We start from the raw sequence: 14,519 nt of genomic DNA on the forward strand, positions 1-14,519 counted from the left end.
CAATAGATCCTCCTAAGTGTTACACACTGAACCTTTAAAGGAAGTTTTCCTTGCCACTGTGCCAGAATGTAATTTAAACGGGTGAGTTATATTGAAATTCACCCTCAGTACAGGTGTCATGAACAAGGAAATTGGCTATTGAGACCAAAACATTTTTTTGTACCAGGCTGTAAACATGCTTATTTCTGCTGTGAAGTTAGACATTTTAACATGGGGGCTTATTTAGATTGACTTGTTCTGTAGCCAGCCTCAAGTGGACGTTTGAGGAACTGCAGTTTTTGGCACCTTTAAAGGAAGTTTTTCCTTGCCACTGTTGCCAAATGCCAATTGTTGGGTCTCTGTAAATAATATTATGTACAAAGAGTCTAGACCTGCTCTTTATGTGAAGTGTCATGACATAACTTATGTAGGTGTCGTCTTGATCAAAATGTGAATAGCATGATGTAGAAGACGGGTTATATACAGTTGCCATTGAACCAGAACATTTAGTGGTCCATTCATGGATGAAACACTTGTTGTGATTTTTGTGGTTAATCACCTTGTTAGAAAACAGCATGTCATGCAATAAATACTGAAACATTGAACAGTTGGACACTGGTCAAATTAAGTTCACCTGTAAAGGTTATAGTGCATTTTAGGTGCTGGAAATTAGCTATATAGACCAAAACTGTTTTTTTTGTACCAGGCTGTAAACATGTTTATTTCCGTTGGACATTTTACCATGGGAGCTTATTTAGATTGACTTGTTCTGTAGCCAGCCTCAAGTGGACGTTTGAGGAACTGCAGGTTTTGGCACTTCTGCATTGGTTTCACTTCACAGCCACAGAGGTTGCCACTTGTTATATACTCATAAAGACACACGGATGAATATTACAGTTGATTGCCAATAGATCCTCCTAAGTGTTACACACTGAACCTTTAAAGGAAGTTTTCCTTGCCACTGTGCCAGAATGTAATTTAAACGGGTGAGTTATATTGAAATTCACCCTCAGTACAGGTGTCATGATTAAGGAAATTGGCTATTGAGACCAAAACTGTTTTTTGTACCAGTCTGTAAACATGCTTATTTCTGCTGTGAAGTTAGACATTTTAACATGGGGGCTTATTTAGATTGACTTGTTCTGTAGCCAGCCTCAAGTGGACGTTTGAGGAACTGCAGTTTTTGGCACCTTTAAAGGAAGTTTTTCCTTGCCACTGTTGCCAAATGCCATTTGTTGGGTCTCTGTAAATAATATTATGTACAAAGAGTCTAGACCTGCTCTGTATGGGAAGTGTCGTGACATAACTTATGTATAAGAGTATAAAAGCACAATGTGGGTTTATGTTTGTGTTCCCTGATGATGGCTCCTTATTATTAAAAATATAAAAATATCTACCCAGTGAGTAGTTTTCTTTAAGCCGTGCCGCTATCCACATGACAATCCTCACAGAGTACACACACACACACACACACACACACACACACATACAGCTGTTGTCGTTTTGTCGTTGCATTGTGGGATTGGCTGACAGTCAGAGGAGGTGGTGTGCGCTTCACTGTACGTTCAGGCCTGCGGGAACAGCACCAGATCTTCCGCACAGGCGCGCATTTCTTTTTTTATTTTACCGGCAGATTTTCGCGTTAACGGACCCCATCAGCGGGAGGATTGTCCACCATGCCGTCCATGTTACAGACCGTCGGTAAACAGCTTAGGAACCACCCGGCTGTAAGTCCTGATCTCTATTTGTCTGAAACATGTGAAGGACCCGGTGACATTGAAAGCGTGGAGGAGGACGCGGTGTGGTTATGCGCGCTCCCGTTACCTTAAATTCCCACCTTATATTGATATGTGATGACCTATTATTAATACCTATTATCATTTATTCATTGTGTGATGTATTAATGCAACATTTGTGGTATTTTACAGTATTTTTTTTATTATAGTTGGATGACAGAAAGGTGTAATTCCTCGACATTACGCGCATATTTCGGATAATTTGGGCGTTAAAATCACAAAAAAAAATTTATCTTCCTTATCCTCCCTCTCTCATCAGTATATTATCACTATATATTAACCTTCCTGCTGTTCGGGATCATATTTATGCTTTTAACCTCTAATCTTTATGACATGATTATGCTTTCTCTTTTCTCTGTCAGCATTAAAAATGAAAGCACCTGCCCCCAGTGCGGCATTAAATGAGAGCCAGTATTGTAATTGGCTTGTTTAGAGGTTAAAATCTCTCTATATATGACCTATAAGCAATGATCGGAGCGTTTCCCGTATATATGGTCCCGTCCACCATATATGTAGGTCGCTGCAGCACGTAAAGGACTATACGGTCTCTGTGCTGGCATGACTAAGGGCCTCAGCAATGCATGGAGACTGGTGTGTTTATCCAAGGGCGACGGGGTGACAGCTTGGTTTACGGCAGCCTCCATATTAATAGATCCCTGGGTATAAATGTCAACACTGAACAGTGAAAGATTTCGTTTAGGTGATTCCTTATTGTCATCGGTGGGGAAATGTTATGACACAGCATATGACTGTTTTAAATATACTGTATATAAGCTGTCAACCTATGCTGGTATAGAATAAACACAGCCTTACTAGGCAAGTCTAAGACAAGATCTTAGACAACAACTGGAGTAAAGAATAGTAAGCTAATATATTATATATATATATATATATCTATATATCTTATATATATATATATATAGGAGCTAATATGAACAACAGCAGATGTTCATTGCTGGTTATTTCATATGAAACTTGCATTATAATTAACTGATCTTTGTTTCACCAGCTCATCCCACTCTTCATCTTCATCGGTGGCGGGGCAACCATGAGCGTGCTGTACTTGGGTCGGCTGGCGCTGAAAAACCCTGACGTCTCGTAAGTCTCAGTCACATCTGAGAAAGCATAAACTGGTTTCTTGTTGTTGGCATGACCTTGTTTTTGTCGGTCTCGGCGTGTGTGCTTAAATATCAAGCTTTACGAGGAGGTCGCTGATAACGTTAAAAGACTTTTCTTATTTGCTTGTCCTCAGATGGGATCGCAAGAACAACCCCGAGCCCTGGAACAAGCTTGAGCCTACTCAGCAGTACAAAGTATGAGCCTTTATGTACAGTCTGCAGTCCTAATGCATGTTGAACATTTATTTCTTTATATGGATCTTTGGTTAGATTTAAACTCAAAACATATTTCTGTGGTGTACAAGCCATATCTCCTCTGTTATCTTGCCTCAAAGTCCACATTGCCTTCCTCGTACTGATTGTGTACGTTTGTTGTCTGTGTGTGTGTGTGTGTGTATTTCCAGCTTTTCGCTATTAACATGGACTACTCCAAGCTGAAGAAGGACAGGCCTGATTTCTAAGTCGACATGTCTCCTCACCTCTCATCACATCTCTGGCGTTGTCGTCAGCGTGACGGGCCTTTGCACTTTCTGCCAAACAACCCATGACGCTGAATGAAGGTTGAGAGTGCACCCGTTCATTTCCATTGTGAAGGGGAAAGGAATCATTGACTGTACGAAATAAAACAGGCAACCACCTGTTTTCCTAATTAATGAATTTTATTTTTGACTGTGTTGTAAATGATTAAAACAATCATAAACTATTCAGTTGCATCTGTATGTTGTTTTTTTTCACCAAAAAAGTCATGTTAAGGGTTTCATAAGCAAAAGTTTGCACATTTATTGGTATGGTAATGGTTGAGTTGCAATTAAATATATTTAATTGTTGCTATTTTGAGACGATTATTATTCAACAAGGGGCATGAAAGGTGTCTGTAATCAGAGTTGTCTGTGTCACCCTAGCTGGATGTCTGTGCGTCACTGCTACTAATTCATGAAAGAAACATGAACTTTCCTCCATCCGTCCATTTCCTGTAGCTGCTTATCCTTAACAGGGTCACTAGAGCTGAACCCAGCTGACACTGGGTGAGAGGCAGGGTTCACCATGGACAAGTTGCCAGTTCATCTCAGGGACACCAGCTTGAACTTTTATCTAAATTATATGGTTACACCTGACATTTGGTTTAAACACAAAAGGAAAAAAACTAGTAATAAAACAGTGTTTGGAAGCTGATGAATAGGAAACAGTGATTATGAATGAATCTGCTGTTATACTATAACTATGTATATGTATGTAAACATTCAACGTATTCGTCAGATGTCAAAGCTTCACTGGAACTGTAGTTGAATATGTCATTAGTAAGTACAGACAAGACCAGGAACACGTTTTCAGCCCTCTTTAAGAAATTACAGTGAGCAATGAGCTCGTAATTCGGGGGAAGTCCAGTCATTTCCTGTCACGTATTGAGGTTTTACAGTCTGTGGAGAATAAATCCATTGTGGAGAGTAACGCCTGAAAAATGCAGCTGCTTTGATTTCGTGAGCTTATCGTAGTCCATGTCAGTGACGCCACGGCAGGTCACGAGAGATGACGACCACTCACTGATTCAGTTTATGATGTTTTATACAAACAATGGCCACATTAGGAGATATATTTTCTACTTGTTCTATAACGGCATTCAAATCAAATGTTTTCCACATTGTAACACCAGAACACTTCAGACAAATCACTTTATTAGGAACATCTTTGAAATACTGACAAGGATCTCGAGTGTTTTAAATGAGTCATTTATATATTTTATATATTTAGACAACCCAGATGAAAAAACGTAATGTTTAAACAGATAAAAGGTCTTTTTAAAAAAAACTTATTTAGTCTATTAAAATGGTTGTAAATGGGTTTGTTGCTCAGTATAACTGTCATTTTGAATTTTTAAGGATTATCCAGCATTTCCATTAATATTTTCTTGTTTGTACAGAGTCTTCCAAAACAACCACTGGATTAATATTTACTGAGGAAAGTTGGATCACTTGTTTTCAAATTGAAACTTTGTTTGTATTTGCTTATATTTGTTGATTTATTTATTTTACCTTCTGATCTCATTTTTATATGGTAATTATTCTTCTAATTATATTCTCCACTTTTTGATGTCTAATTTTAACAAGTTCCTGTTGTAGTTGTAGCTGTAGCTATCACTCATTTTAGACCAGCAGAGGGTGCCTTTACATCAAACAATAGGGGGAATATATCCTGCAAGGACATGGTGTTACTTTGAGCGAATAAGAGATGGAGTGTTTGTCAAACACTTTTTATTTTGGGCAGGTTTTAAAGTATAAATACATACACAAAACGATAAGAGAAATAAATCTTGTGGCTTTCAAAAATACACGTGGATGATCATTAAATCATAAAATAAGATTTACACCCTCTGCCTTTCACTGCATTTGCTTTTATTTATTTGTATTTTCTGTATGCTCAAGAAGAAACTTTGATCAATTCATTGAACAGACAAAGACAGATAACTGATTTAAATATAGGTTTCTCTCAGAAAATAGTATTATTAAATTAAACTACATACTATTTTTTTTATGATTCACATTTTTTATTGAGTTTCACATTTTACAAGATTAAACTAATAGAACATTGGAAGAACAAAAACAAAAAAAATAATTCGAAATAAATAAATAATAAAAAATAAATAATAATAAAAAAATATAAATAAATAAATAAATAAATAAGGCAAAGTCAAGATAAAAGATGCACCTAAACTACATATTATTAAATATATTTTCATATCATAACAAAACACTGACCGTGTCGTTCCTGGATCCACCACTTGGGGGCGGTAGCGCTCTGGTTGGCCGCCCGAGAAGTCGTCTTCTCGCGAGACTTCACTTAAAAATAACGCGGGACGGTGTGAAGTCAGGATCCGTTGAAACCACGACAAGACAAACATTAGACAGTCTACAGAGGGTAAATAATGATCAATTAGATACGAACCTGTGTGAAATGACACGGCCCTCGTCTCTGCTTTGTTTTTTGGAGTCGGAAAAATCGCCTTTTAAAAAAAAATAAAAATCCGCAGGTAAACACGGTTTAACTGTTTGACCGTTTGTGAGCTAACAGCAGCTAACAGCTGATTTTCTAAATGGATCCCACGGAGGACTTGTCTGCTCGGGTCCTGCTCAAACATATCCTCAGCACCGACCCACCCAGGACTCCAATCACCCGCAGGTAACTTACTCCAACAGTATCTCTGACTAATATTACTGTAACTATTATCTTTATTAAGTTTCTCTGGGTAAGAGCTGGCTGAACAAATCAAATGCTCTCCTCTATCTGGTTAAGGATGAGGCGTTAGTGAACTTTAAGTTGTGTTAAATGTAATAAGACTGGAAAGAGATATGTTTATCCACACTACAAAGTCTATATGTTTACACCTGACACAGGAGGCGGATCATTGTTTTTTGATTTTTAATCATTTTAAATAGTTACAAATGAGTCTCTGTGACTTTCTGAACTTAATCGTGACCTGTCTTTGTCTTTGTCTTTAGTGCCGTTGCACCCAGGCGCAGCAGTAGACTGGGTGACAAAGATGCTGGTGCCAAAACTCCACAGGACTTACTGAGGCGCAGCCTGAAGCAAAAATTACGGGAGGTGAGGAAGTCGAGCAGACTTAACGCTGATGGTGGACATGTTGTTGTTGGGTCTCTTTTAAAGTCTGCATGTCTACCTCCTTTCCAGAGTATAACCAGGAAATCCCTGCCTGCTCCTAAAAGGCGGACCACCTCAGCCGTGCTCAGAAAGTCAACCTCCATGCTGTTTGATGATGGAGACACGCCGAGGCACATACTCATGAACATCCTGCGGACAGGTATGGGTGTGGGCCTCTGCTTTTATTCTTGCATCATGATGTGGCTGTTTGTCCTTTTTGAGTCACGCCGTTCGTCATGTGATTTTTTTAGATCCCGTGAGGTCACCTGTGGTTCACGAGAAAGCTGCGTCAGAAGAGCCACAGCCATCTTCAGCCAACTCCAGCATTAGCAGCAAGCGTTCGAGGTGAGCTGTGTGTGTGTTACAGGAAGTTCATGTTGGGATGTCCATCCATCAGTACTTTAAATAACTGCACTAATGTTAGTTCTCAGGAATCGACTGGACCATAGCACAACATCCACCCTGACTTACAGCAATGTTGGCAACTAGTTAATTATGTTGTGTATGAATAACAGGTTTATATTTGCTCGACTTTCAGTATTGAGATATCAGGGTTGAGCTTGCCTGATATAACCATTGGCAACGCAGCGAGTACTGTAAAGGGACTGAGCAGAAAGAGACCACGCAGGAGCCTCAATGTGACCGCTTTTGAAAAGCGTCTTAAACATGGAACTGGTAAGGTTAAAGCCACAACTGGTATATTTTAATGGGTTATCAGTCGTGATTTTGTAAGATCTTAAAATTCTTTGATTCATACATTCATACATATAAAGTTCTATTAGTGACCGCCTATCATGTGTGTATTGACTAGCTGATGATTGTTTGTTTGTGTTTACAGATATTTCAGAGGAAAATGAGGAATCGGTAGACGACCATTCGTCACTGTCTTTGTCGAGGTAAATTGCCTGAAAATTATTGTAAAAAAGTTCCTTCTTTTGTCATTTTGTAACACTTGAAACTATATGTCCTGTCCAATCTGTTTTGCAGTTCCACTTCTCTGAGTTTGAAAATACCTTTTGGGGATGCACGGACTGAGAAAAGGGGCCTGCAGAGAAGAGTTTCTAACCGCCGCAAAATCACAGAGGAAGAATTTGGCGCTGCTGTAGATAAAAGGCAGATGGGAGGTGATTATGATTAAAATACTCTTTGTGATCTACCGCATTATTACTTTGTCTTGGATGTGTATTCACTTATGTAACAAGATCACAGATTTTTTTTATTTATTAGTTTGCTTTTTGTGAAGCAAAATAGAACATCTGTACATACATCATACAACCTAAGGATACAAAAAAGGAAAAACAAACATAGCGACATGATGTCAAGCAGGTGGAAGGAAGCAGCATATACCTGTAGGTTTTTCAAGGGAGTATTAAGCGGTGTAATGTCTGAAAAGAAAATTTGCAGCAGCTGTCCTCAGTGTTGTGACTAATGCTCTTCTTTCCTTCATGATTTTTTTTTTTCTCTCCCTTCTCGTCACTCAGAAGTGAAAAGCTTTGTGATGGCGGAGCGGGGACTCAGTGACACCACCTACTCCGAGGGCTTCACTTTGGGCCTGAGTAAACTCAGTGAACCTAATATCACGGCTGATATTGTCCACTGTGACACGGCTCTTTATGCCCAACCTGAGGCCATGACCTCCAGCTTTTCCATGGTTGCACCTCAGGACAAACCAACAGTGATGGCGTCACAGCTTCAGAGACAGTTGGTGGAGGTGGAGCAGGAGGAGCCGATGGAAGCGGAGCAGAGTAAGCTGGCAGAAGAGAAATCAGCGTATCTGTTTCCAACTGAAGAGGGGGCTGTGGCAGAGCCTCAGAATGAGGAGTGTTTTTCTCAGTCAGAGGAAGATGTGGATGCAGCTGAGTTTAAAAAGGAGGAAAGAAAGAGTACAGCTGGTGGTCAACCTGAAGACGCTGCAGCCATGTCGAAATCTGAGGAAGACGAAGCTGAATCTCAGACCAGAATAACAGATGATACAGCACCGTCTGAAGAAAAGGAGAAAACAATGGGAGCTCAAACAGAAGAGGAAAGTGATACTGATTCTCAAGCTGAAGAGGATGCTGCAACCAGGTCTCAGTCTGAGGAAGAGGAAGCAGACTCTCAAACTGAAGAAGAAGCAGAAGGTGGAGTTGAGTCCCAGTTTGAAGATGATGCTGCAACCAGGTCTCAGTCTGAGGAAGAGGAAGGGACAGTAGACTCTCAACATGAAGAAGAAGAAGGTGGAGTTGACTCCCAGTCTGAAGATGTTGTTGCCAGGTCTCAGTCTGAGGAAGAGGAAGCAGACTCTCAAACTGAAGAAGCAGGAGGTGGAGTTGACTCCCAGTTTGAAGATGATGCTGCAACCAGGTCTCAGTCTGAGGAAGAGGAAGGAACAGCAGACTCTCAACATGAAGAAGAAGAAGGTGGAGTTGACTCCCAGTCTGAAGATGATGTTGCTGCCAGGTCTCAGTCTGAGGAAGAGGAGGAGGAAGAAGAAGAAGAAGAAGGTGCAGTTGCAGTATATCAAAGTGATCAAGAAGATCCAGCAGAAGGTGGTTTGACTGATTCCCAACCTGAAGATGAGCATGATGATGAGGAGGAGGTGGTGGAGGAGGAAGATGATGAGCAGGCATCAGGAGATCTGGAAGGTGGTCTGGAACACATCAGTCGAAGGACTCGTCTCTCTGCGGGTGGAGTCATGCCTGTTATAAAAGCAGGGGGGGATATAGCAGACGCAGGTGAGGATGTCAAAAAACATAATATGACTATGGACATAAAGGCTGAACTATTTTTATTGATAAATATTTTTAGATTAGCTGATTTGTCCATACGTTTTCTTTTTCCAAATATTAAAAATGTCCACTAGAGGTTCTCAGAGTGATGTGAAACCAGTAAATGTCTGGCATTTTGACTTAATCTGGCAACATTCATAATACTATTTAATATCATCAGCTAATCATTAAAAGACACTGATTGTGTGTAATGATGAAGTGAAACAAAAGACAGAAAATAAGCGAGCTGAAATAAGTAAAAAAAATATTTCCCAGCTCTAAATAAACGGTCCAAATGCATGTCATACTAAAAGTTGTTGTTTGCTCATAGGATGGTCTAAAGATAAGTCCAAAGCACACGGTGCTACTGATTCACACAGCAGCCTGGAAATGGGAGGCCTCGAGAGCAGTCAGCCTCACACTGGCATCCCTGACTTGACAGAGGGAGAGCCCGATGCTGATAAAGAGAACTCCTTTCATCCATCTACTGAAGACGGTGAACACCTGAATGACAATCGACCCAAAGAAGCTGCTGCTGAGGACCCCGCTGAACAGGAGGAAGAGTGGGAAGAGGAAGAAGAAGAGAGTGAAGGTCAGTCGCTTTTAGTGTTTTGTTTTTTTTTTCTTTAATTTAAAAAAAATGAGAATAAAATTAAAACAATTTTCTTTTCTAAATATTTCAGAGGTTCCCAGCAAGACTCCAGCATTTGTCCGAGAGAAAAGGAACATGTTTTACTCTGATCCTCTGGCATCACCATCTGTTCTTAAGAATGCTCCAGCCAGGCAAGTTACAACTCAAACATCTTTTAAGAACAACTTTCTGCATTTCTTACATTATAAAAACTCCCATTCAAATAATCCCAGGCTGATAAAATATTGTCCAACTGTGCAGAATATCAGACATCAAATGTTTTGTCAAATGATTGTGCTGATTTTATTGATATGTGTTATGTTACTGACAAGTTCTTCTAATATTTGCCACCAGTAATTCAAATGAAGATTTGCCTGCAGCTAAACCTAAGCAGGTGAGAAAGAGGGCAGGGCCAGCTAAACGGGAAGCAGGCCTTCCTAAGAGCTACCTTATGAACGTGTTCAAGCACTTTGCCAAGACGAAGGTGTCTGCAGATGTGTATCCTGTCCTAAAAGAAACGTAAGTAACTATTATACAAGTGTTTTTGTCTGTGCTAATTTTGTGTTGTCATATAGTGAGTGAATTTTACTACCTGTACTGTATACACCTGCTTCATTGTCACGGTCTTCAACAGAATGGATAAATTCTTTGAGCGGCTGGCAGGAGACTTGGAGGCGTATGCTCATCATGCAAAGAGGAAAACCATAGAGGTCGAAGATGCTGAACTTCTGTTGAAAAGGTGTGTGTGAATGTGCGTGCAGAGATCTGCATATGAATACAGAAACTGTAGGTGAGGAAACAAGGTGTTGGCATCAGAAGAGTTCTGGTTTCTGTTTGTAGTCCAAATAGTACTGACCCGTCACCTCTGATCGTGCTTTGGTTGCAACAGTTCACGTGGAGAGGTAGAACGCATCGAGCAAAATGCAATCTCTAAATCGGCATCAGCTATCGTCTGATGCCGATTTAGCTTTTTATTAGATTTTTTGGAAAGTTATCTGCATTCCTATGCAGATATCTGTTTATTGAGATTAGCAGAAATGTGTCTTTCTCGTCATTCTAATGTATTAAATTGCTGATGAAACTGCAGAGTAAGTCTTGGCCCAGATGGCTGTTATCCGTTTAATGGATATCCGGTGGCTACACCTGAAACCCAGAATCTTTGGCCAATGCCCCTAGAGGCAAAAGCATTGTTGGACAATAGAAATTCAGAGATTGGGACAGCACTAAAGACTTTGTGTGTGACAAGAAACTCATGAATGTCATGAATGTTTGTTAACTGGATGCAACACTTGGCTGTTTCGGTGTAAAACACTTTCAATTATAGATTATTTTCAGTTCCAACTTTCTATTTAGGGTTAATTAATTAATCAACTCCACAATCCTCAAACCTGCGTTCAGGGATATTTTGGTATAAAGCTATAAACACAACAATACACTTCTGAGAGTAAAGAGAACAAACACTGGCCTGGCTCTGTAAATCTCAAGGGACCTGCAGAGCCTTTGATAATTCTCTGTGGGTTCGACTGTATGAACAACCCCTTCAACATTACACACAATCGTTTGACGCATTAATATAAAATATTGATTAGAGCTGCTTTAACAAATCAAGATGAAATGGCTTTTTAAAATCACATGCGCAGCAGTCACAAATGTTACACTTACACGCTTGTTAAATCCTAAACAGACCTCGGGCATCAGGTATCGATCGGTTCACACATGTAGTGTGGAGAACAAACAGAAACACTGCCGCGCTAGGGTTATACTGACCTCCAGGTGGCAAGCTTGAGCTCCAAGAGAAGCACAGGTGATTGTGCCATGAGCAGCAATTATAAGAAAGGAAACTATTAAAAGGTGGTAAATCAACTTGGTGAAAATTAAAGACCTTTAAAAAGTATTAAAATGTATTAAATGCCTCATTGCGTCGCTATTTCTGTCATTTAGAGTTCAGAGAGGCCATTTATGAGATCAGTGTATATCCGAGGAGGGGGTGATGTTTTTATTGGCAGGTTGTCACACAGCCACTGGTGTTTTAAAGCGTGCGTGTGACCCACACACTGAGCATCGGTGCTAAAGTGTAGCTGTTCAGCCAGCATGGACTGTCAACATGTGAGAACACGTCTGACACACAGAGCCTCCTGTTGTGTGCTGCATGTGTGAAACAACAACTCTACTCTGGACCTTATCGTGTAAAAACGGCTTCGTTCAGGCTCCCTCTCCTCCGGCACCGTGAGTTACCATGGTTACGGGAACGCCCTGGAACTTTGTGATGATTCTCAATAAGAAGTTTGTGGTTAGTATGACAGTACAAAGTCATGAATATAGCCTCAACCTGAGCCTGAAAACATGTACTGAAAAGTACTATGTACAAGGTTGATTGCTGGAGTAAAAGTACTGAAAAGTACTATGTACAAGGTTGATTGCTGGAGTAAAACATGAAACAAGCTTTGCACAAAAAAGTTTGATTTCATAGACTGAAAATTACATGAAAAGACAAAAAAAAATGTCTTCAGAGAACATGGTTATCTGTGGAGTGGTGCTGAAATCTTAGACATTGTGTCATTTCTCTAGCTGATGTCAAATAGGAGCGCATGCACGCTATTGCATGGCAATAACTAAGGGATTAACCGTATTTATCGATCCTGTTTTTGCTATATGACTAGTTGCCGTTGAGGTTTTTAAAAAAATATTAAAGGTATTAAATGGCATTAAATTTAACCTCGGGATTCCTGCATAAACCCTGAAATTCTGAAATGTCTGTGTAATATTCAATGTTCACTGATGCCTAACATGTGGGTTTTTCTACATTTTAATATATATAGCTTGTGTGTTTTTTCACTCTGCAGGCAGGGTTATGTGAATGACAAGGTGCCGGTGGAAGTGCTTATCGAAAAATATCTTCGCATGGACCAGCGCAAGCTCCTGATCCCCATCGCAACAAGTGGGAACGTTGTTATCCCTAAAAAGAGGAGGTGAACGTTTTTTAAATTTACAGCCACATTTTGTTTCATCTTGTTTCATCTCTTGGACTGCGATATATATTTTACTCACACTGCATTTGATCTGGTAAAACGATGACTTCATTCAATGTTGTGAATCAGAATATAAACTCTTCTGTAAATGTGTAAATGTACTAAACTTAATTTGTATGTCATGTCTGTATAACTCTTTGTGTCACTACACAGTGGGTGAGTGTTGAAATAAAGTTCTGTTTCATATTTCTGTGTGTGTGATTTGTAGTATTTGAACTGTACTCTTTCCCCTGCACTCAGCGGGGGAAAGAAATAAGTCAAAGTTTAAGTTGAAATAGCATTCCTTAACACAGGGCCAGTTCTCATTTGTATGAAAACAAAGTGTGGGGGGAAAAAAGAGTGTATTTTTTTTAATAAGCATATTCTTGCTGAGGGATTTGCGAGGGAAGTCTTGCAGAGGTTTTACTGCCCAGTACTGCAAATGTATTATGAATAACCTTCATCTCAGTCAATCAATCAGTCAGACTGGTGCAAAGTAATTATTTTGTTGACATAAGCAAAGTACTGTAGCGGTATTAATGAAAAAAAATCCTCATTGTGTTCATACACTTAGATTACAGTAGATGTACTTTATTCATCCCACCACGAGTAAGTTTCCTTGTTACAGCAGCAGAGGAAAGTGTAGCATACACTACAGAATTAGAAAAAAGTAGAAAAGGCAGGATAAAAGTGGCATGATATATAAAAAGAGTATTGTAATGTAAAGTGACCATAATGTAAGAAATATTGCAAAGAAAGTGACCATGTTACAAATAATAATATTATTGCAAGAGTAGTGACCATAATATAAATAATATTACAAAGTAAGTGACCATGATATAAATAATAACTGCAAGGTATAAATAAAATAAAATAGAAAAATGAGACATGAACAGGAGACTACAACATGATCAGGTGGTGCAGGTGTTGTAAAGTCTGACAGCAGCAGGGATGAAGGACCTGTGGGACCTCTCCTTCTTACAGCGTGGGTGTAGCAGTCTGCTGCTGAAGGAGCTGCTCAGGGACCCCACAGTGTCATGTAGGGGGTGAGAGGTGTTGTCCATGATGGATGTCAGCTTAGCTAACATCCTCCTCTCACCCACTTCCTCTATGGAGTTCAGAGGACAGTCCAGGACAGAGCTCGCTCTCCTAATCAGTCTGTTGGGTCTGCTCCTGTCCCTGTCCGTGCTGCCCCCTCTCCAGCAGACCACAGCATAAAAGATGGCTGAGGCCACCACAGAGCCATAGAAAGTCCTGAGGAGAGCCCTGCACACTCCGAAAGACCTCAGCCCCCTTAGCAGATGGAGTCGACTCTGGCCCTTCTTGTAGAGAGCATGTGTGTTATCAGTCCAGTCCAGTTCACCTCCTCTCCACCACCTCTATGTCCGACCCCTGGATGTTCACCGGTGTGAATTGAAGTGGGATGTTTTGCAGAGGTTGTACTACCCAGTACTGCAAATGTATCATGAATAACCTTCATCTCAATTAATCAATCAATCAAACTGGTGCAAAGTAATTATTCTGTTGACATAAGCAAAGTACTGTAGCAGTATTAATGAAAAGAAACCTCATTGTGTTCATACACT

At 40.0% G+C, this 14,519-nt stretch overlaps 2 protein-coding genes across 9 annotated transcripts; both read left to right on the forward strand.

The window, feature by feature from the left end:
- The first annotated feature begins 1,480 nt into the window (after positions 1-1,480).
- ndufa4b (NDUFA4 mitochondrial complex associated b) lies at positions 1,481-3,596 on the forward strand. The gene is made up of 4 exons (XM_010751301.3): positions 1,481-1,706; positions 2,785-2,873; positions 3,028-3,088; positions 3,298-3,596. Exons 1-4 carry the CDS (start codon positions 1,656-1,658, stop codon positions 3,352-3,354), a joined length of 258 nt encoding a protein of 85 aa, XP_010749603.1. The 5' UTR covers positions 1,481-1,655; the 3' UTR covers positions 3,355-3,596.
- Positions 3,597-5,675: 2,079 nt separating this feature from the next.
- cenpt (centromere protein T) lies at positions 5,676-13,140 on the forward strand. 8 transcript variants are annotated; one of them, XR_003463293.1, is made up of 14 exons: positions 5,676-6,067; positions 6,388-6,490; positions 6,578-6,707; positions 6,799-6,892; positions 7,086-7,222; positions 7,386-7,443; positions 7,535-7,671; positions 8,029-9,261; positions 9,626-9,886; positions 9,978-10,077; positions 10,280-10,444; positions 10,560-10,664; positions 11,932-12,151; positions 12,769-12,881. XR_003463293.1 is itself a non-coding variant. In XM_027284915.1 (14 exons), exons 1-14 carry the CDS (start codon positions 5,982-5,984, stop codon positions 12,896-12,898), a joined length of 2,649 nt encoding a protein of 882 aa, XP_027140716.1. In that variant the 5' UTR covers positions 5,678-5,981; the 3' UTR covers positions 12,899-13,140. The 8 variants fall into 8 exon arrangements, 7 of the variants coding, with proteins under 7 accessions (XP_027140716.1, XP_027140713.1, XP_010749602.3 ...); XM_027284915.1 differs by lacking the exon at positions 11,932-12,151 and having other exon boundaries at positions 5,678-6,067; positions 8,029-8,800; positions 8,891-9,261; positions 12,769-13,140; XM_027284912.1 differs by lacking the exon at positions 11,932-12,151 and having other exon boundaries at positions 5,678-6,067; positions 8,029-8,763; positions 8,848-9,261; positions 12,769-13,140.
- Positions 13,141-14,519: the final 1,379 nt, after the last annotated feature.

This window comes from Larimichthys crocea, chromosome I (assembly GCF_000972845.2).
Source record: "Larimichthys crocea isolate SSNF chromosome I, L_crocea_2.0, whole genome shotgun sequence".
NCBI classification, from domain to species: domain Eukaryota; kingdom Metazoa; phylum Chordata; class Actinopteri; family Sciaenidae; genus Larimichthys; species Larimichthys crocea.